The sequence below is a fragment of the Podarcis pityusensis genome (assembly GCF_964106645.2).
Source record: "Podarcis pityusensis genome assembly, chromosome: 13".
NCBI classification, from domain to species: Eukaryota; Metazoa; Chordata; class Lepidosauria; order Squamata; family Lacertidae; genus Podarcis; species Podarcis pityusensis.
The window spans coordinates 9,437,227-9,457,825 of NC_138038.1; the positions used below are offsets into that span (position 1 = coordinate 9,437,227).

General features: G+C 45.4%; 1 protein-coding gene and 1 long non-coding RNA gene across 2 annotated transcripts in view; both read left to right on the forward strand.

The window, feature by feature from the left end:
* The window catches only part of LOC308460672, a 178,749-nt gene that overhangs the window by 38,131 nt on the left and 120,019 nt on the right, over positions 1 to 20,599 (forward strand). Inside the window, exon 2 of the long non-coding RNA XR_013978709.1 lies at positions 15,107 to 15,232. This is a non-coding gene — a long non-coding RNA (uncharacterized lncRNA). The remainder of the gene's footprint in view (positions 1 to 15,106; positions 15,233 to 20,599) is intronic.
* Positions 3,668 to 13,228, forward strand: LOC308460517 (uncharacterized protein). The gene is made up of 8 exons (XM_080977036.1): positions 3,668 to 3,778; positions 4,623 to 4,672; positions 6,644 to 6,742; positions 7,352 to 7,628; positions 8,799 to 8,945; positions 9,105 to 9,234; positions 10,412 to 10,604; positions 12,932 to 13,228. The coding sequence occupies exons 1-7, from the start codon at positions 3,742 to 3,744 to the stop codon at positions 10,578 to 10,580; spliced, it is 909 nt and encodes a 302-aa protein (XP_080833162.1). The 5' UTR covers positions 3,668 to 3,741; the 3' UTR covers positions 10,581 to 10,604; positions 12,932 to 13,228.

A 20,599-nucleotide genomic window follows, 5' to 3' on the forward strand; every position in this document is an offset into this window, starting at 1 on the left:
GCTGCGCTGCCGCCACACGATTTCTGTTCTCATCCTGAAGCAAAGTTCTTAACCCGAGGTACTATTTCTGGGTTAGTGGAGTCTGTAACCTGAAGCGTCTGTAACCTGAAGCATCTGTAAGCCGAGGTGTACCACTGTACAGTTTTTAGCAGATGATGATATACCTCTTCACCCTTGCCAATGACAACTGCGATGAACATTTTTGTGGACCAACCCTACTTCTGTGGTTGCGTTTTCCCTTCTATTATAAGCTTTGGAAACTGTTTTATTGATGTATTTTAGATGGTTGCAACCCACACTAGGACCTTAACACGAAGGGCGGGTCATGCTTATTAAAATAATAACGATGACAAAACAACAACAGCTTTTGTGCATTTATGTATTTGTTGTACCTAATGGGCTGTATGCCCCCAACTTTGTTTGATGTTCAGCTCTACACAGAAATGGGTAACTTAAGCCAATTTGAATGAGACCTGCCAAGGAAATTGAAGAACATTTTCATGGATGCGACAATGGCAGCAAGAGTCTTAATTGCACAAGGATGGAAGAACGAAGAAATCCCGACCATAGAACTGTGGCAAGAGAATCTAATGGACTATGCAGAATTGGCGGAATTGACACACAAACTGCGTGATAAGGACAACTGTGACTTTAAAGAAGAATGGGAACCTTCTACAATATACTTGAAGAAACAACAAACTGAATTGGACTCCTTGGCAGGTTTTGAATAAACATACACAAACTTATCATTGGTAACGTATAGATAGATAAATTAAGGATCTTTACAATTTTATAAAATGGAGAGATTAACATGTGCTGATAAACCAGAGAGAGGAGCTCTCCGGTTTGGGGAGGGGGGAGGGAAAAATAGGGGGGGATGAGGATGATATGTTTTTGATAAATTGTTATGTTATCTGAAATGTGTATGTTTGTATGTATTGGTTTCTGCATGTGCTGTAGAGGGAAGTGAGGGGCAGATGGGACTTGTCAATCTGAGAAGGTAAGTCATCTAGGAGAAGGAAAATGCTTATCCCCAACCTCTGCTGCCTTGTGGAACATCTTCAGCAGAAGAAAAGGCTGAGGAATAAATCCTACACAAATCTGGTTGGATGGCACCTTACATGGCCTTCTTCCTGCAGCTACTCTACCAAACAACTAGCTGTGGTTGCCTGGATGAGTTGGAGGCCCTAACACCTATCACATCTTCCATTTTAACAACTGGTATTCAAGGAATTCTGCAAAGAAAGGAGGAAAATTTCGTTTTGTTGACGTGGGAATTTAAGTAGTACTCTTGGGGTCAAGAGGAAGAGAACCTGCTTCCTTATAGGGTGTTTTTGGTTTACGGCAGGGGTTGGTTCCTAATTAATTGAGCGAACGCTTAAATCCCAGGCCTGGGGGGTTTCCCATCAGGGGCCTTAGCCAGATTAGGAAGGAAGTAGATTGTAATCCCTTTAATGCGAGCTGAGATCTTTCTCCTGTTGTTTTGGGCAATCCTAGGCAGCCGGCAGGATCCCAGGTTTCAGAAAAATACTACTTTGTTGCTGGAACTGTAATATTAAGTAAATAACACTGCAAAGTGTCATTCATCGAAGTTCTGCAGTGCTAAATTTTCACTTGGGAGGAAGTTCTGCCGGCACCAGTGAAATTTACTTCCCAGTAAACACCATGGAGTTTCCACAAATTAAAGATTGAAAGTACAGTGGTACCTTGGGTTAAGTACTTAATTCGTTCCGGAGGTCCGTTCTTAACCTAAAACTGTTCTTAACCTGAAGCACCACTTTAGCTAATGAGGCCTACTGCTGCCGCCGCGCCGTTGGAGCCCGATTTCTGTTCTTATCCTGAAGCAAAGTTCTTAACCTGAAGCACTATTTCTGGGTTAGCGGAGTGTGTAACCTGAAGCGTATGTAACCTGAAGCGTATGTAACCCGAGGTACCACTGTATGGGATATATTGTATAGGATAAAGTTAATACACTCCAGGCATTAGTCAGAAAAAATGTTACTCAGAGGAGACCCATTGAAATTAATGCACCTGGTTCATAATTTTAATGGGTTTACTCTGAGTAAAACTTAGCTGAATGCCACCCAACGTGAGCTTCTGATAAAGCTGTAAAGGGATTATTTCTTTTACAAGCTCGAACTGTTTGGGGGTTCCTAACAGTAAATATATATATATATATATCCAAGGGGGAAAGCCCAAATTTTTATTAGGCATAGCAAGCCCTCAACCAGGGCCGGCCCACCCATGAGGCAAGGTGAAGCAATCACCTCAGGTGGTAGGATCCACAGGGGCAGCAGATCTGACCTCCAAAGAATGCATGGCAGGCATCCCCAGTGCTGCCTCTACAGTGACCTCTTGGGGAATAGGAAGCACTGCTGGTCTCCTTTTGCCCTCAGAGATCTTCACTCACCCCTTCTTCCCAGGTGGAGGGTGGGGCGCCATTTTGTGGTTTGCCTCAGGTGCCAAAACGTCTTGGGCCGGCCCTGCCCTCAGCTATGCCAAAAGTACAGGTGAAACTCGGAAAATTAGAATATCGTGGAAAAGTTCATAGACCCTGGACTTAATGAAGCACAGTGGACCAACACCAGCTGATGACATGGCTCCCCAAATCTCTTTTCTGATGAGAGCAGCTTTTGCATCTCATTTGGAAACCAAGGACCCAGAGTCTGGAGGAAGAATGGGGAGGCACACAATGCCAGATGCTTGAAGTCCAGTGTGAAGTTTCCACAGTCTGTGTTGATTTGGGGAGCCAGGTCATCAGCTGGTATTGGTCCACTGTGCTTCATTAAGTCCAGGGTCATCGCAGCCGTCTACCAGGAGATTTTGGAGCACTTCCTGCTTCCTTCCGCAGACGAGCTTTATGGGGATGCTGACTTCATTTTCCAGCAGGACTTTGGCACCTGCCCCCACTGCCAAAAGTACCAAAACGTGGTTCAATGCCCATGGGATTACTGTGCTTGATTGGCCAGCAAACTCGCCTGACCTGAACCCCATAGAGAATCTATGGGGCATTGCCAAGCCAAGAGAAAGATGAGAGACATGAGACCGAGCAATGCAGAAGAGCTGAAGGCTGCTATTGAAGCATCCTGGTCTTCCATAACACCTCAGCAGTGCCACAGGCTGATCACATCCATGCCACGCCGCATTGAGGCAGTAATTGATGCAAAAGGGGCCCAAATCAAGTACTGAGTACATATGCCTGCTTCTACTTCTCAGAGGTCGAATATTGCTCTATTTGCAATCCTTGTTTTGCTGATTTCATTTAATATTCTAATTTTCTGAGATTGTTAATTTGGTGTAGGCTTGACATATCTCGCTTTGTATGTCATGAGTCTATCTCATATATTAGTTTTACCTTTTAAGTTGAATTACTGAAATAAATGAACTTTTCTACGATATTCTAATTTTCCGAGTTTCACCTGTATTTTGTAGCATGCCATTTGTAACATACCAAACACATGTTTAAATCCGAACTGTCTCAAAACTAAATCTCGCCTATTCCTTCAAATACTATCAGGAGGAGAATTTTTGACTTTTGTCATTGGGTGGTGTCTCTTCTGGCCTGAGGAACCATGGAGGAGGAAAGAGGCAGGACCATTTTGTTTCCATGGCATCAGATTGCTCTGGAACGTGCCAAGAGCTCCAATACCTCATAAAGGGTGAACATTCTTCTGCCTCTTCAGGAAGAGTCCAGCCTTAAACTCTTGGCCTAGCAAAGCCCGGTCAAGCAATACCACCACAATGCCAGAACAGCAGCAGTCAAGACCCCAGCTCAGAGGTAATGGCTCTTTTGCTTCCTTGTGGCAATCAGGGGCCATTTCCGCCTGCACCATATTATACACCATTCCCAAGGGTCCCCCAGCCCTCAGGAGCAAATTTTCCAGGAACCCAATGGGGACGCTACGGTTGTTTCTCTGTGTGTTTTAACTTGGAGCAAGGCTTCCCTCTTCCATTACGTTTTCCCATTTAGCAGGCTTCTCTCTGTTAATCAGGGGAAATTCAGCAGCAAGGGGGAAGTTTTCCCCACCGCTCTATAGAAATGAGAGCTTATACTTGACCAAGAGCCAGGGCCGTCTTAAGCATATCTGGCGCCGTGGTGCAAAGCTCCCTCCGGTACCCCCCTCCCCCATTTCCCAGAGTTTTTTAGGGAGGACGGAGCTGCCAGCAGGGCTGGAGGAGGCGGGCAGCTGCTGGAGGGTGGCTCCTCTGGCTGGGAATAGGCGGAGACTGGACGTGATGCCTCCCGGCTCAGTTGGCCACTTTGTGCCACGGTGGCCACAGCAGATGGAGGCTCCGGGCGTGGCGCTGCTTTGGTGCGGCATGGCAGAGGCGGGCAAGGGCAGTGAGCTGATGCCGGGAGGCACCGTGTCCAGCCTCTGACTCTTCCCTGGCGCCCTCCAGAACTTGGCGCCCTGGCGTCCCGCGCCACTAGCTTCAATGGGTAAGACGTCCCTGCCAAGAGCTCTCATCTAATCCAACAGCGGCTAAAGAAAGCACACATTCCAACACCAGCCCTGCAAAGTTCTGCAAACCATCACCAGGCACATTTTGAACTGTAGTAAGTCATACAACAGGGGGTGGAAATCCATTAATGTCTCCATTGCCATTTTTCTTTGTTCCAGAGAACCAGTGCAACATGACGGACATAATGCAAAGAATTGCCCTTTCCAAGGTAAGACATAAATTGGTGTTTTTAGACTGTGGGGCCAAGGTTGAAGGTCTCCTTGTGGGACAGGCGCATATTGCTGCCTTGCAGGGTGTGATTCTCAGGGTCCCTGTTAGGATTTTTATCTCACCAGCTGCTCAGCAAGCAGCACTATGGTTGTTTATATCATGTCAGTGTCTGAGAGCATGAGACAGGAAGTCTCATTACTGATGGAGTACTGTGAGAAGTTACTTTCACTTTTGTGTGTGATGGTTGTTCTGTACTGCTGCTGAGAGAAGACATGCTGATGGAGTCTCTCTATATAGACTGTAAATAAAGTAGTTTTAGAGCTACTGATTGACTTTTTCTTCTGCAATGAGATGCCAGAAGACAAGCGTGCTCCTCTCAGGAGGGAGCAGTCGCTTATCACCTGTTATGTACTGAAGTTCTCACCCTGGGCCAGCAGGGGGATACTGTAGATAGTTATGCAAATGAAGGATCGAAAGTGACGTTCAGTGATTGGATAGTTTTAGAAAGTTGTTACAGTTACGTTGTACTGGAGCTCTATATAAGCAGGCCGGCTGAACCCTTCAGCTCAGCTCAGTTCTGGCCTCAGAATAAAGAAGAGCTGTTTGAAGAATCGCTGTGTCGTCTGATATGTTCGCCCACAACTTAACATCACCGGTCTCTCTGGACTGAGGAAGGTTTACAGCCAGAGGGTGACCACCAGAGAGACGGTGTCTTGGGAAGGTAGTGGCGTTTTTCTGACTCTATGATTCTATGATGCTAAAACAGGCCAAATTTTTAAAACCTACTTTAGGGAGTGCTCATGTGCTCGGATCCTGCTTGTGGATTTAACGCAGGCATCTGCTTGGCCACTGTGAGAACAGGACGCTGGACTAGATGGGCCATTGGCCTGATCCTGCAGGCTCTTAAGAAATGCTTTTGCAATTAAAAATCTGCAGCAAAATGGATATACCTAAATTGCAACTTCCAATCAGTAGAGTATATTCAGAATAGAATGGTTGTGAATTAATTGTTTTGATGCCATGCCTATTCCAGATGTATCCACATTGCACTGACTGTCTGAAAGTGCAGCATAATTTAATTTAATTTAAATTTTTAAAATTTCTATACCGCTTTATATTTTTAAGGAAAATCTCAGAGTGGTTTACAGCATATTAAATCAATAAAAGATAAATAAAACAATCTGAGGAAATTTGAAGATAGTCAAAGCAACATAACAGAAAACGAAAATATTATCTTAAAGATTTCAAAATAAAACATTACAAAGGAGGTCAACTACAGAATACATACAGTGGTGCCTCGCAAGACGAAATTAATCCGTTCCGCGAGTGTCTTCGTCTAGCAGTTTTTTCGTCTTGCGAAGCAACCCTATTAGCGGCTTAGCGGATTAGCGCTATTAGCAGTTTAGCGGCTATTAAAGGCTTAGCGGCTTAGCGGCTAAAAGGCTATTAGCGGCTTAGCGGCTTAGAAAAGGGCGGGGGGAGCAAAAAAAAATCTCAAGACTCGCAAGACATTTTCGTCTTGCGAAGCAAGCCCCTTAGGGAAATTCGTCCTGCGAAGCGCATTAAAAAACGTTCCGCGAGTGTCTTCCTCTAGCGGGTTTTCCGTCTTGCAAGGCATTCGTCTTGCGGGGCACCACTGTATTTAACATAGTAGGGCTGATGAGTCTGGGCCCTGCCCCCTAGGCCAGGTGGAAAGGGCCTTGTAGGGAGCAGCCTTCATGCCCCACAGCCCATCACACACACACACACACACACACACACACACACACACACACCTTTTCAGACTGACCCCAGAAGTAAATTCTATTCTCTCTCTTTGCAAACTGTTCAGGGGGGAAAGTTTGTGCGTCACAGAAGAACTTAGAACCTCTCTCCATTCTGCTGCTGCTTTAGTGAGCAACCTGACGATGGAAACCATAAGAATTTTAATGATCCCTTTCTCCCCCTCCCCTTCTCCCCCAATGCTCAGCCACCTGTGAACAAGGATATGTACAACACCTTGTACACAAAGGACTACATACACTATGATGACTATCACTACCAGGTGCCGACAATGGATGCCTCACAGGTAGGCAACATTCTTCTCAACCGTTTTCACGAGAAGGTCTTTTCTGACTTGATCCCAGAATGTCCCGCTTCTCCTTAGGACGTCCCTATTTTCATCAGAGAAATGTTGGAGGGTATGGAGTTATGTGACCCCTGGGCTAAGGAGATATGTAACTACACAACCTTTGGAAGACATCTGAAGGCAGCCCTGTCCAGTGGTACCTTGGTTTACGAACAGTCCTGTTTACGAACTATTTGGTTTACGAACTCCACAAAACAGAAGTAGTGTCCCGGTTTGCGAACTTTACCTCGGTCTATGAATGGAAGCTGAACAGTGGAAGGGCACCAACCGTGGGAGGCCTCATTAGGGACAGCATGCCTTGGTTTAAGAACGGATTTGGTTTAAGAACGGACTTCAGGAATGGATTAAGTTCCAAAACCGAGGTACCACAGGGAAGCTTTTAAATGTTTTGTTATGTTGGAAGCCACCCAGAATGGCTGGAGCAACCCAGTCAGATAGGGCATGCCTATTTCCTTCAGAGAAATGGTGGACACTGAGCGTTGTGTTTGCAGGAAGTTTCTAATGAATCTTCCCAGCCAGATCCACAGCTTGTGTGAATTGTTTGTGCAGATGCTGAAACTGGAAGCCCAGCTGAAGGCCAAGGAGTTCCATACACCTGTTGAGCCTGAACCTGTGAAGTACGTTGAAGCAGCTGGCTGCCAAGAAGTTCGACCACCTTATCCTATGGACCTGGGCCGGAGGCTGACCACAAGCCAAGCGGCTCCACCACCATTCCAGCAGGTCCAAGAAGATCCACAGGTCTGCCACCTTCTTCCAAAGCAAAGCGCAGTACAGAAGATGGAAGCGGAGAGACTAGCTCAGCAGGCAGACGCATGTATTCCGCCAGGTAAAGAGTCCTGCAGTTCTTTGCCGCGTGAGTCTTAAAAACGTAAGGAGATCACTGCGAGATCCAGCCAAAGTCACATCTAGACCAGCAAGCATGACCTGAGCACTGTAGCATGCATTCTCACATTCATGATCTCCAGCGACTGCCTGTAATACTGGAGGCTATATCATTATGTATTATACTATTCATTTCATTTCTATAAAACTTCATATTTTTAAGGAAAACCTTTTTAAATAAAAAAATTAATTTTAATTGTTAAGTGTGTGTGGGGGGGGGAAATCAACACAATTTATTTCGCCATTTCTAGCCTCCATAAATTTGTCTACCGTATTTATTGCTCTATAAGACGCACCTGACCATAAGACGCACCTAGTTTTCAGAGGAGGAAAACAAGAAAAAAAATATTCTGAATCAAATGTTGTTGAAGAGGCTTTGCCCGGCTATCCCTGAAGCCAGAACAGCAAGAGGGATTGCTGCGCAGCAATCCCTCTTGCTGTTCTGGCTTCAGCAATAGCTGTGCAGCCTGCATTCGCTCCATAAGACGCACACCATTTCCCCTTACTTTTTAGGAGGGAAAAAGTGCGTATTATAGAGCGAAAAATACTGTTTTCAACCTGTCCAAGTTGGTAGTCATGACTACATCTTATACAGTGGTACCTTGGGTTACAAACACCTCGGGTTACAAACACTTCGGGTTACAGACTCCGCTAACCTGGAAGTAGTTCCTCGGGCTAAGAACTTTGCCTCAGGATGAGAACACAAATCGGGCACCGGTGGCGCAGAGGCAGTGGGAGGCCCCATTAGCTAAAGTGGTGCTTCAGGTTAAGAACGGTTTCAGGTTAAGAACGGACCTCCGGAACGAATTAGTACATAACCCGAGGTACCACTGTGTTTTGATTATCCAACCCAAAGGGCAGATATTCTTTCCATTCTTTACCAACTCAGCTTTTGCAACTAATGGACCCAACACTGTTAGCAAACCTTTCTTTTCTAGCATTTATTTTTTTTAAAGAGAAAGCTGTGGTTTTTTCCCCATCACCCAGCAAAACCTACAATAGCCTCTTAGCACAGGTCATTGCTGTAGTAGCGAATGAGTGAAGTAGGGCATGAGTGAAGAACAACTAATTTTGCAGTGCCCGTCTTACAAATGTGGACTTGCCCCTTCCCCAGATCAAGTACCGTCTCCTTGCGTCTGCCCAGAACAGGGCCAGAATTGGAGCGACTATCAACAGTTTCTCTTGGAAACGCAGCGAGCTACTCAAATGCAACTTCGTGAAATTAAGAAATCACATGTGGGATCTACTGTGTTTCAGCCAGGTCAGTTGAGTTAAATTAAAAACACACAACCCGCCTGAGGATATTTTGGTAAATATTCCCAAAGAAATACAAGATGATGTATAGTACTCTCAATGACAGCAGAAGACATACAAACGGTGCCAACTCCACTTGGTGGCTGAATATTCTCTCTTTTCATAGAAGTTTATCCCAGGACCGAACCAAGTACTTACCAAAGAGATTACGTACCCTGGCCCAGACTCCGAAGTGGATTTTGTAGCGCAAATAGGAATTTCTCCAATCTTGTCTTTGACGATGGCTACTACACTGAGTAAGAGTCTTTGCAAATACTTTATTGGGGGGGGGGACTAAGGGAAGCAACAGAACAGTAACATTTACACACATACATTACATTACGGGTCTCAGGATCCGTTCAATGCAAGGTATCTTTTGTTGGCGTTTTGCGTGTCCAAAAGGATATCCAAAGGAGATGGACAATTATAAGATGTACAGTGGTACCTCAGTTTTCGAGCGTCTCGGAAGCCAAATGTTTTGCCGAAAACCTGGAAGTAAATGCTTCCGTTTTCAAACGCGCCTCAGAAGTTGAACGGATTCTGCTGGATGTTTATCAGTTTTCTCAATGGAACTTGCAGCCAGCCCTTTGGGCCTCGGTTTTCGAACGTTTCGGAAGTCAAACGGCCTTCCGGAATGGATTACGTTTGAGAACCAAGGTACCACTGTCCTTTACAATGCAGTAAATTCTTCAAACCGTAATGAATGGTGGGTGTTTGTCCTTCCAAGCTCAAATCATTGCACCCACAAGGGCTTACACCAGGGGTCAGCAAACTTTATCAGCAGGGGGCCGGTCCACTGTCCCTCAGACCTTGTGGGGGGTTGGATTATATTTTGAAAAAAGAAAAAATGAACGGATTCCTATGCCCCACAAATAACCCAGAGATGCATTTTAAATAAAAGGACACATTCTACTCATGTAAAATCATGCTGATTCCTGGACTGTCCGTGAGCCATATTTAGAAGGCGATTGGGCCGGATCCGGCCCCCGGGCCTTAGTTTGCCTACCATAGCTCTCAACCTTTCCCTTTTCTTGTGAGGAATTTAAGGGAATTTCCCTTTAAAAAAGGGAAAGATTGACATCTATGTTGCCTACCCATGGCTTACTCCGTATTTCTGAAAGAGGCGTTCTCAGCACCGTGTTGCCAGAATCCGTCTGAACTAGTCCATCAATTTAGCCTTAAAACTCCACCAAAAGGCTGCGCTGCAGAAATTAAATAGCCCACTTCCAGAAGTTACTGGTGCTGGAGCCATTTTCTTCATGCAATGGGATTCCCATGAGCAACAGTGCAACTGAGCAGAAGGCTACAAAGTTATCTGACTTAGCCACATGGCTTCTAAAGTTAAGAGGGTACACCCACCCATCCCGGATTCTCCATTTTATCCTGCCATGACTCTCCCTCGCTCTTTCTCTCTCCTCCCTCCCCCCAATACAGGAACCCCTGGGTATCTGAATACATGGACAACTACAATATTTTCTTGAAGAAGCTGAACTGGAAGAATCGGAACCCTGTGTCATCTTTCTGCTCAGCAGTCAAGCCTGTAACCAATTTCTGTCACCGGATGCCCTCTCAAACACCAATAGCAGTCAACACAGCGCCTTGAAAGTGTACAGCAATAGTTATTATGGTATGTTCTAAATTGGACCCTGTGGTATCAGGGGTGCCATTGGCAACAGTAATTGAAGGTGGGGGTCCAGTCCATGGTGTGTGGATTTGGCTGTCGGCTCTACTTACAAAAGAGGGCACACACTTGCATGAAATTCTCATGTTCTTTGTGTCTTGTGCAAATTTGTGTCCTCTTTTGCAAGTAGGGGGAAGGACTACCTGCCCACCCAGTCCCGAATTTACGTACTGTATAAGCTAAACAAGCTATAGCTTAGGGCCCCACTCTCTTGGGGGGTCCCCAAAAAAAATTTTAAGGGAAAAAAACTGGATGTATATTTTCAAAATATAAGATAAAAAAACAAGTAAAATGGCTTTAGATACCTATTAGGTCCATAAATTACCATATAGCATATATTCAACACAAAAAACAGCAGCAATTTGTTGTTGACAAAGGACAGCTGGACATATAAAGGGCCCCATTACCATCAGTAGATTAAAGGTAAATGTAAAGGGTCCCCTGACCGTTAGGTCCAGTCGCGGACGACTCTGGGGTTGCGCACTTATCTCGCTCTATAGGCCGAGGGAGCTGGCGTTTGTCCGCAGACAGCTTCCAGGTCATGTGGCCAGCATGACTAAGCCACTTCTGGTGAACCAGAGCAGCACACAGAAATTCCATTTACCTTCCCGCTGGAGCGGTACCTATTTATCCACTTGCACTTTGAGGTGCTTTCAAACTGCTAGGTGGGCAGGAGCTGGGACCAAGCAACAGGAGCTCATCCCGTTGAAGGATTCGAACCACTGACCTTCTGATCAGCAAACCTAGGGCCTCATCAAACCTAAATCCGGCCCTGCCCCACCCCCAACTAATCAGTGGCCACATCCAAGTAATAAAACATCAGACAGACAGTGTGCTACCTGGTGAAGCTTTTTCTAGAATTATTTCCATATGAGAAAAAGGCTAATGTGTCAAATTTCTGCCTGTTTAAAGACACAATATCCCTGCTTTCTCTCTGTGCCAATCCTAAATTATATAAAGAATTCTAGAAGTGGTAAAACAGTTGTGATATTGTAGATCATGGGTGGGAAACCGTTTTTTGGCTCTGCAGGTTGGGCAAGGCTATCCACCTGTCAGTCATCTGGCACCACAATAATGTGACTGGGTGCTTTGAAGTCCCGAAGTCAGAGCTTCAAATCACCACACACAGCCCAGTTCACCCGATACGAACTGAAATGCAGCTAGCCTTTGAAATCCGCACGTCTCCAAATTTTGCAATGCAGTTCTCCAAACAATAACATGTGGGGGAAAAAATCTGTGAAACTGCATCTAAAAATGAACATATCAGTGAAAGTAACATGCAAAATATGGCACTTAAGGCTGGAAAAATTAGAAACAGAAAGAAACAGGGGTGGACAAATCTATCCATCTCTGCTCCCAAGTGAAACTTGCATAGGAGCATTTTGTAGTGAAACGTTCACAGAAGGTATGAGGATTTCTCATCTGGAAATGATCCAGCTGTACTAAAATCATTTAAACTATTGCTGGGTCAAAAGAAATGTCAGCAGTTCTTGACACTTCAGTCTTTGGGTTTGATTGTGAGGAGATACAGCAAGCAGATTCTTTTATATTTAAGCATGTATGCCTTATGGGACGCGGGTGGCGCTGTGGGTTAAACCACAGAGCTTAGGACTTGCCGATTGGAAGGTCGGCGGTTCTAATCCCTGCGACAGGGTGAGCTCCCGCTGCTCGGTCCCTCCTCCTGCCAACGTAGCAGTTCGAAAGCACATCAAAGTGCAAGTAGATAAATAGGTACCGCTCCGCCGGGAAGGTAAACGGCGTTTCCGTGCGCTGCTCTGGTTTGCCAGAAGCAGCTTAGTCATGCTGGCCACATGAGCTGTACGCCGGCTCCCTCAGCCAGTAAAGCGAGATGAGCTCCGCAACCCCAGAGTCGGCCACGACTGGACCTAATGGTCAGGGGTCCCTTTATTTACCTTTACCTCTATTTACCTTGCTGGTTCATTCCACATGCTATTCCACATGCCTTGGTGGTCTATTCCACATGCTAAAGTGACACAGAAGGAGATGGATTCATCAATCCCTGGCTCTATTTAGCTAGCACGAATTTGTTGAATATTGTATTGAAGCCCTCTATGCCAGTGATGTCACATCTTGTGGCAGTGGGTTCCGTAAGTTAATTATGTAATAGGTGAAGAAGAACTCCCTCTCTTTCCTGCATAGGGCTCTGCATTTATTCCCATTATGAAAGTTATTGTTTTAGCTTCTGGAAGTATCCATCCCTGAAATGCACCCTAGATATATTTATTTTATTTTTTCTTTCTTTCTGGTTCTAGTTCTGCAAGCAACACAGGATACCAGCTATGGACATTTGGACACAGGACCTTGGAGGCCTGAAGACCTGTTAGATACCAGAGACAGTTGTTTATATTTAGTTTATTTTTACTTTTGTGTATATCATAGCAGGGATATGATATACCTGCTTACCAAAGTAAAACCAGAGCCCTAATTTGAACGGTGTATTGAAATGGACAGCACCACTGTGCAATGCATGTATCTTAGAATCAATAATCAAAGATAGAATTGTTCAGGTCACTGTGCCTTTTAAATAAACAACAAATGGACAAAACAAACTGGGGTGGCTTGCTGCGTTTGGCCACCTGAACGATTCTTCGTGGCTGGCTTGGGGTTTTTTAAAATGAAATTGTTCTGTCCTTATTTTTAGCTGTAAGTCACCTTGAGTCCTGGTCAGGGGAAAAGGTGGGGTAATAATAATAATAATAATAGCCCCCCCCCCATTTAGCATGCTTCTAGGAGTTCTCTGAATCTTGCATGTTGGACTCTCAAAATCCATTTGGAATAAGCATCTTGAGCAGTTTTGAGAATTGATTCAGGTAGGTAGCTGTGTTGGTCTGACGCAGTTGAAATATATAAGAAAATTGTCCAGTAGCATCTTAGAGTTTGTTCTTGGTATAAGTGCATGCACATGAAAACTTATACCAAGAACAAACTTAGTTGGTCTCTAAGGTGCTAAAGGTAAAGGTAAAGGGACCCCTGACCATTAAGTCCAGTCGCAGATGACTCTGGGGTTGCGGCGCTCATCTCGCTTTATTGGCCGAGGGAGCATGTGGCCAGCATGACTAAGCCGCTTCTGGCGAACCAGAGCAGCACATGGAACGCCGTTTACCTTCCCGCCGGAGCGGTACCTATTTATCTACTTGCACTTTTTTGTGTGCTTTCGAACTGCTAGGTTGGCAGGAGCAGGGACCGAGCAACGGGAGCTCACCCCATTGCGGGGATTTGAACCGCCGACCTTCCGATCAGCAAGTCCTAGGCTCTGTGGTTTAACCCACAGCGCCACCCGCGTCCTTCCTCTCTAAGGTGCTACTGGACAATTTTTGTATAAGTTTTGAGAATTCTTAGCTAGGGTGGGGTGGAGGGATCAGGCTTTTACATTCATCTTAGATTTCAACAGAAAGACTGGGCCCTATTCCAAATGCTCCCTCTCAGCCTTCCAAAATCCCAGCCTTAATTGCTGCCCTTGTCTAGCAACAAACTGAGTCACAGAGGAGCCAAACCTGCTGCCTTCCTTCCTGCAGGTGGTGCTGTTTCCATGCTGATCTTTATATAACCAATACTAAAAGTGTTCAGAGAGGATAATTTCAATACAGTGGTACCTCTGTTTACGAACGCTCTGGTTACAAACGCTTCAGGTTATGAACTCTGCTAACCCGGAAGTAGCTGCTCCTGGTTGCAAACTTTGCCCCAAGATGCGAACAGAAATTGCGCACCACAGGCGCATGCGCAGCGGGAGGCCCCATTAGTGAAAGCGCGCCTCAGGATAAGAATGGTTTCAGCTTAAGAACAAACCTCCGGAACGAATTAAGTTCGTAACCAGAGGTGGTTGTTGTTTAGTCATTTAGTCGTGTCCGACTCTTTGTGACCCCGTGGACCAGAGCACGCCAGGCACTTTTGTCTTCTAGTGCCTCCCGCAGTTTAGTCAAACTCATGCTGGTAGCTTCGAGAACACTGTCCAACCATCTCGTCCCCTGTCGTCCCCTTCTCCTTGTGCCCTCCATCTTTCCCAACATCAGGGTCTTTTCCAGGGAGTCTTCTCTTCTCATGCGGTGGCCAAAGTCTTGGAGCCTCAGCTTCAGGATCTGTCCTTCCAGGGAGCACTCAGGGCTGATTTCCTTCAGAATGGAGAGGTTTGATCTTCTTGCAGTCCATGGGACTCTCAAGAGTCTCCTCCAGCACCATAACTAGAGGTACCACTGTATAAATAATCCATATTGCAGAAGCCTTGGCTGCATCCCATACACCAATCTGTCTCCTCCGTGGTCTTAAATGGGAGGAAAAAGACAAATACAGTGGTACCTCGGGTTACGTACACCTCAGGTTACATACGCTTCAGGTTACAGACTCCGCTAACCCAGAAATAGTGTTTCAGGTTAAGAACTTTGCTTCAGGATAAGAACAGAAATCGTGCTCCAGTGGCGCAGCAGCAGCAGCAGCAGCAGCAGCAGCAGCGGGAGGCCCCATTAGCTAAAGTGGTGCTTCAGATTAAGAACAGTTTCAGGTTAAGAACGGACCTCCGGAACGAATTAAGTACTTAACCCAAGGTACCACTGTACCTTGTTTAAAGGAATCACAAAGCTGCTTTTCCAACAGTTATTAAGGCATTTTCCATGTAATAAGCAGCCACTTCTGCAAGAGATGCTAAGACAGGGAATTAACAGAGGCTCACCGGGCACAGACTGAAATTCCCATCTCTTTCAGATTTAGCAAGTGCAGAGCAGGAGCGATTTGGATCAGGAACAGAACATTGGGGGAAGAGCTTGCTGCCACACAATTTTCTTTCTGCCCCCCCCCCCCCCACTGCTATTTTTAGAGAAAGTGTTTACGTACCATTCTGAATGCACAGTCCTTAACAAGGCAAATAGTAGCTGTTTGGGCAGCAACCTTCACTGGAAAAATGCAATGGGGTGAAAGGGTTAAACTGCCCCCCCGCAGTCGCAATGCAGCCCAGTGTAATTTTTTATTTGTGGAAGAGACAGCCATGGATTTGTGGTATCTCACATGGTTTGGTCCTTTGGCCTTGAGGTGTTTTTTGTGAAGAGCAAAGATTCATACAGTTACCTCCGAGGATGTGGACAGGCTGCTTGGATGAGCGAAACCTGTCTCCTTGCCCATCCTGGGTCATAAAAGCAAGCCAGGAAGGGCTGGGTAATGGGCTCTGCAGGGTGGTGAACGCTTTCCTCTGTGAGGGAGTCTTCCCAGGCCCTCTTCAAGAGGCGATTATCCAACCGCTTCTTAAAAAAACATCTTTGGAACTGACCACTATGGCCAACCATCACTCCGTCTCAAATTTGTGAAGGGAGCTCTGTGGTGTGACAAAGGTTCAAAGCTCTCATGCAGGGGGAGAGGGAGAAATCATTTTGTTTGGCAAGGAAAGGGAAGGACTAAGCTAAACAACAAGGAAGCCGCAACTACACTAGGAAGGCCAGGTCTGTTTTCAGTATTGCCGCTATCTCAGCAGGGGAGAACGTTCAGGCCATTTGTTTTATCACCTTTTAAACATGGGACTATTTTCAGATGTCAGCATTTGACCATACAGGTGAAACTCGGCAAATCAGAATATCGTGGAAAAGCTCTTCTGCATTGCTCGGTCTCATGTCTCTCATCTGTCTCTTGACAAATCTATTTTCTGATGAGAGCAGCTTTTGCATCTCATTTGGAAACCAAGGACCTGAGTCTGGAGGAAGAATGGGGAGGCACACAATGCCAGATGCTTGAAGTCCAGTGTGAAGTTTCCACAGTCTGTGTTGATTTGGGGAGCCATGTCATCAGCTGGTGTTGGTCCACTGTGCTTCATTAAGTCCAGGGTCAACACAGCCGTCTACCAGGAGATTTTGGAGCACTTCATGCTTCCTTCCGCAGACGAGCTTTATGGGGATGCTGACTTCATTTTCCAGCAGGACTTTGGCACCTGTCCACACTGCCCAAAGTACCAAAACCTGGTTCAATGTCCATGGGATTACTGTGCTTGATTGGCCAGCAAATTCGCCTGACCTTGCCAAGAGAAAGATGTGAGACATGAGACCGAGCAGCGCAGAAGAGCTGAAGGCTGCTATTGAAGCTTCCTGGTCTTCCATAAGACCTCAGCAGTGCCACAGGCTGATAGTATCCATGCCACGCCGCATTGAGGCAGTAATTGATGCAAAAGGGGCCCAAACCAAGTACTGAGTACATATGCCTGCTTCTAATTCTCAGAAGTCCAATATTGCTCTATTTGCAATCCTTGTTCTGCTGATTTCGTTTAATATTCTAATTTTCTGAGACTGTTAATTTGGGGTTTTCATCAGCTGTACGCCATGATTATCACAATTATAACAAATAAAGGCTTGACATATCTCGCTTTGCATGTCATGAGTCTATCTCATATATTAGTTTCACCTTTTAAGTTGAATTACTGAAATAAATGAACTTTTCCATGATATTCTAATTTTCCAAATTTCACCTGTAATCAGCTCTGATATCACAAAAGAACGTCGTGATTTAATTTTGCCGACAACTAAATTGCAGCAACACGACCGCCCCCATCTTACCACGGTTATCAGGATGGGAGTCCCACTATGTTTTCTGTTGCTACTTCTTGCAGAAATGTGCTTAGGATGGACCTATGTCAAGCGTGTTTAGGAAGAGACCACCCTTCAGAAATCATAGAATTGCAGAGTTGGAAGGGATCTGTTATGTACTAAGCTTGGATCCTAGAACAATAGGCAAGTAGGATCCTAGAATGCAACAACTGATTGGCCTGCAGGAAAAGACCAATCAGGCTCCAGGAGGGAATCAGAATCAGACGGGACTCACTGTGTAAATAATGTATATAAAAGTTTGGGGGGCAATTCAACCACCATTTTACAAGCGGCAATAAAGAGCATGAAATCACTATAGGACTCCAAGTATATTTCAGGAACCCAAGAATCATCTAGTCCAACTCCTTGCAATGCAGCTATGAAAGAGGGGGGAAATATTTTGCCTTTTAAAATCCCATCATGGTTTCTGGTTCATTCTGCACTGCCAGATGCTCTCAGCTTTCATCTTTTAAAATTATGAACCTTGAGAGAAATCAGGTTTGGAAGCCGTTCTATTAGATTTCTTCTGCTCCAAACATCCTGTCTTGCCTGCTTTATTTCAATTTCCTGTTGCATCGCTTTCGAGCTTATGCTATTATTCCTCAGACATGCTGGCATTTGTGCTATTCTTGGTTCTGTGAAGGTTTTTCTCCTCCACGATGCCCCTATTTCTGTTCCTGCCACTTCAAAGCTCTGAGCCAAGCTAACAGCTTTCTTCCTTTAGTTCTTCCTTCCACACCAGGGGTAGCTAACTTGCAAATTTCCAAGTAATGTTGGCTCCCCATTTCCCATCATTCCCGGAGCGTGGCCAGCTATGATGGGAGTTGTAGTCCAACAATACCCCTGTTCTACATAGAGTTCACGCAGTTCAACAAACAAACCCAAGTCTCCAATATTATCTCCACGGAGATTTATGTGGGATTTATTTCTGTCATGCTCGTTTATAAGCCCTGCTTTCCTATAATGCAAAGGTCGCCAACATGCCATCTTCCGAGCTTTGTTGGACTACAATTCCCATCATCCTTGGTTAGGACTGATGGGAGCTGAAGTCTGCAATATCTGGAGTATATCATGCTGGCTTCCCCTGCTCCATTCACCCATTGCCAACAACAGCTAATTCAATTTCTTTTTTTAAAATGTATTATATTGGCTATATTAAGAAGGTTGATTGCCAAAGAATTGATGCTTTTGAATTATGGTGCTGGAGGAGACTCTTGAGAGTCCCATGGACTGCAAGATGCTATTACTATCCTAGCTGCGGTGACCTCATTTCAGAAAATACTTTTTTCGATTTTGGTATTTCTTTTCCTAAAAGGCCCAGTAGGTAAGCCTCTGGTTTTTCTCATTAATGAGATTTTAAGCATTTTTTTCAACTCCTCAGCATCAGGTGTTTCTATGAGGTGTGATCTGATAGATCCTCTGATCCATGGGACCTCATCCCAGGGGGGCATACAAGTGAAGCTAAAAGCATTCTGTTTGAATTTCCCAATGAAAATTTCTGCATTCTATCATTTCTGACAGCTTTGCAGACCTTGATTTCTTTCTCTGTGATGATCTTTACATATGTAGTTGCAGTCTATCCCTGAATGAACCATGACGACCATATTTTAAAGTAAAAGATCCCTGTGCACTCAGTTTACAAACCGCCTCACGGACCATTCGACTGCCCAGGTGCCACAACAAAGGATGGCATTGCAATTCAGTTGGGAAATGGCCACAAACTTGATCTTTTTTCCAAAAAAATTGAAGAGGACAGCAAACCCATTGCCAGAACAAATGAGTATGAGGAGAAGCCAGATGGAGAACAGTCTGTTAAACAGGGAAGAGAACAGTTATGTAAATGATAAAAAGAAATGGTTTGCTTGATTTTATACTAGTAGGGTTTCCAGTAACAGGATGAAAGTAGGTAGCTTTAGGATTCTAAATTATCGATTGTGTTCAGTGGGTCTTTCTTCCAGATAACTGCAAAGGACTGGAGCATCACCAGCTTATTTCCTAGTAGTGGGTTTAGTTTAAATTTGTTATAAGAAACAGACATTAAAGGCAGCAAATATGAAGATGGCATTCTTCTCATATTTTCCCAATTTGCAAGGAGTGTCTCAGTAAGTGGGCACATTTTTCCATTATATTTTTCACACACACCCCCCCCAAAAAAAACCCAGAATCATGCCCCCTCCTTATGGAAGTAAAGGTAAAGGTAAAGGGAGCATTAGGTCCAGTCGTGGCCGACTCTGGGGTTGCGGCGCTCATCTCGCTTTATTGGCTGAGGGAGCCGGCGTACAGCTTCCGGGTCATGTGGCCAGCAGGACTAAGCCGCTTCTGGCGAACCAGAGCAGCACACGGAAACGGCGTTTACCTTCCCGCCGGAGCGGTACCTATTTATCTACTTGCACTTTTGAGGCACTTTCGAACTGCTAAGTTGGCAGGAGCAGGGACTGAGCAATGGGACTCACCCCGTCGCGGGGATTCAAACCGCCGACCTTCTGATCGGCAAGCCCTAGGCTCAGTGGTTTAACCCACAGCACCACCTGTGTCCCCCTTATGGAAGTGGTCTATATTCAAGGGCCAAACTACATGCTATATACTAACAGTGCTGTGTTTGCCTCCCAATTTCCTTGAAATTCTAGAGGAACAGGGGCATTTGGGAAGGTGCAACAGAGAAATGGGATTTATTCCTTCCCATCAACAGCTCCTCTCCGAAATGTCCAGACACCCCAGGCTACAAGTGATGGGGAGGAGACCCTGTTCTTGCTTGCTCCAGGTCTGACTCCAGTATCTATTGGAGTGGACAGGATATGGCCTTCAGGAGAGATCTCCAGACTCAGTAACAGAAAGTCAGCACACAAATTTCATAATTCTCTTCTCTCCCCATTCTTTTTAGATATATAGTCTGTTAAAAGTGGGATGCGGGTGGTGCTGTGGGTTAAACCACAGAGCCTAGGACTTGCCGATCAGAAGGTCAGTGGTTCAAATCCCTGCAATGGGGTGAGTTCCCATTGCTCGGTCCCTGCTCCTGCCAACCTAGCAGTTCGAAAGCATGTCAAAATGCAAGTAGATAAATAGGTACCGCTCCGGCGGGAAGGTAAACGGCGTTTCCGTGTGCTGCTCTGGTTCGCCAGAAGCGGCTTAGTCATGCTGGCCACATGACCAGGAAGCTTTATGCCGGCTCCCTCGGCCAATAAAGCGAGATGAGCGCCGCAACCCCAAAGTCAGTCACAACTGGATCTAATGGTCAGGGGTCCCTTTACCTTTTACTGTTAAAAGTATGAGCCACTGTTTTAAACTAAACTTCCGATGTATGGAAGTGAGAGCTGGACCATCAAGAAGGCTGATCGCCGAAAAATTGATGCTTTTGAATTATGGTGC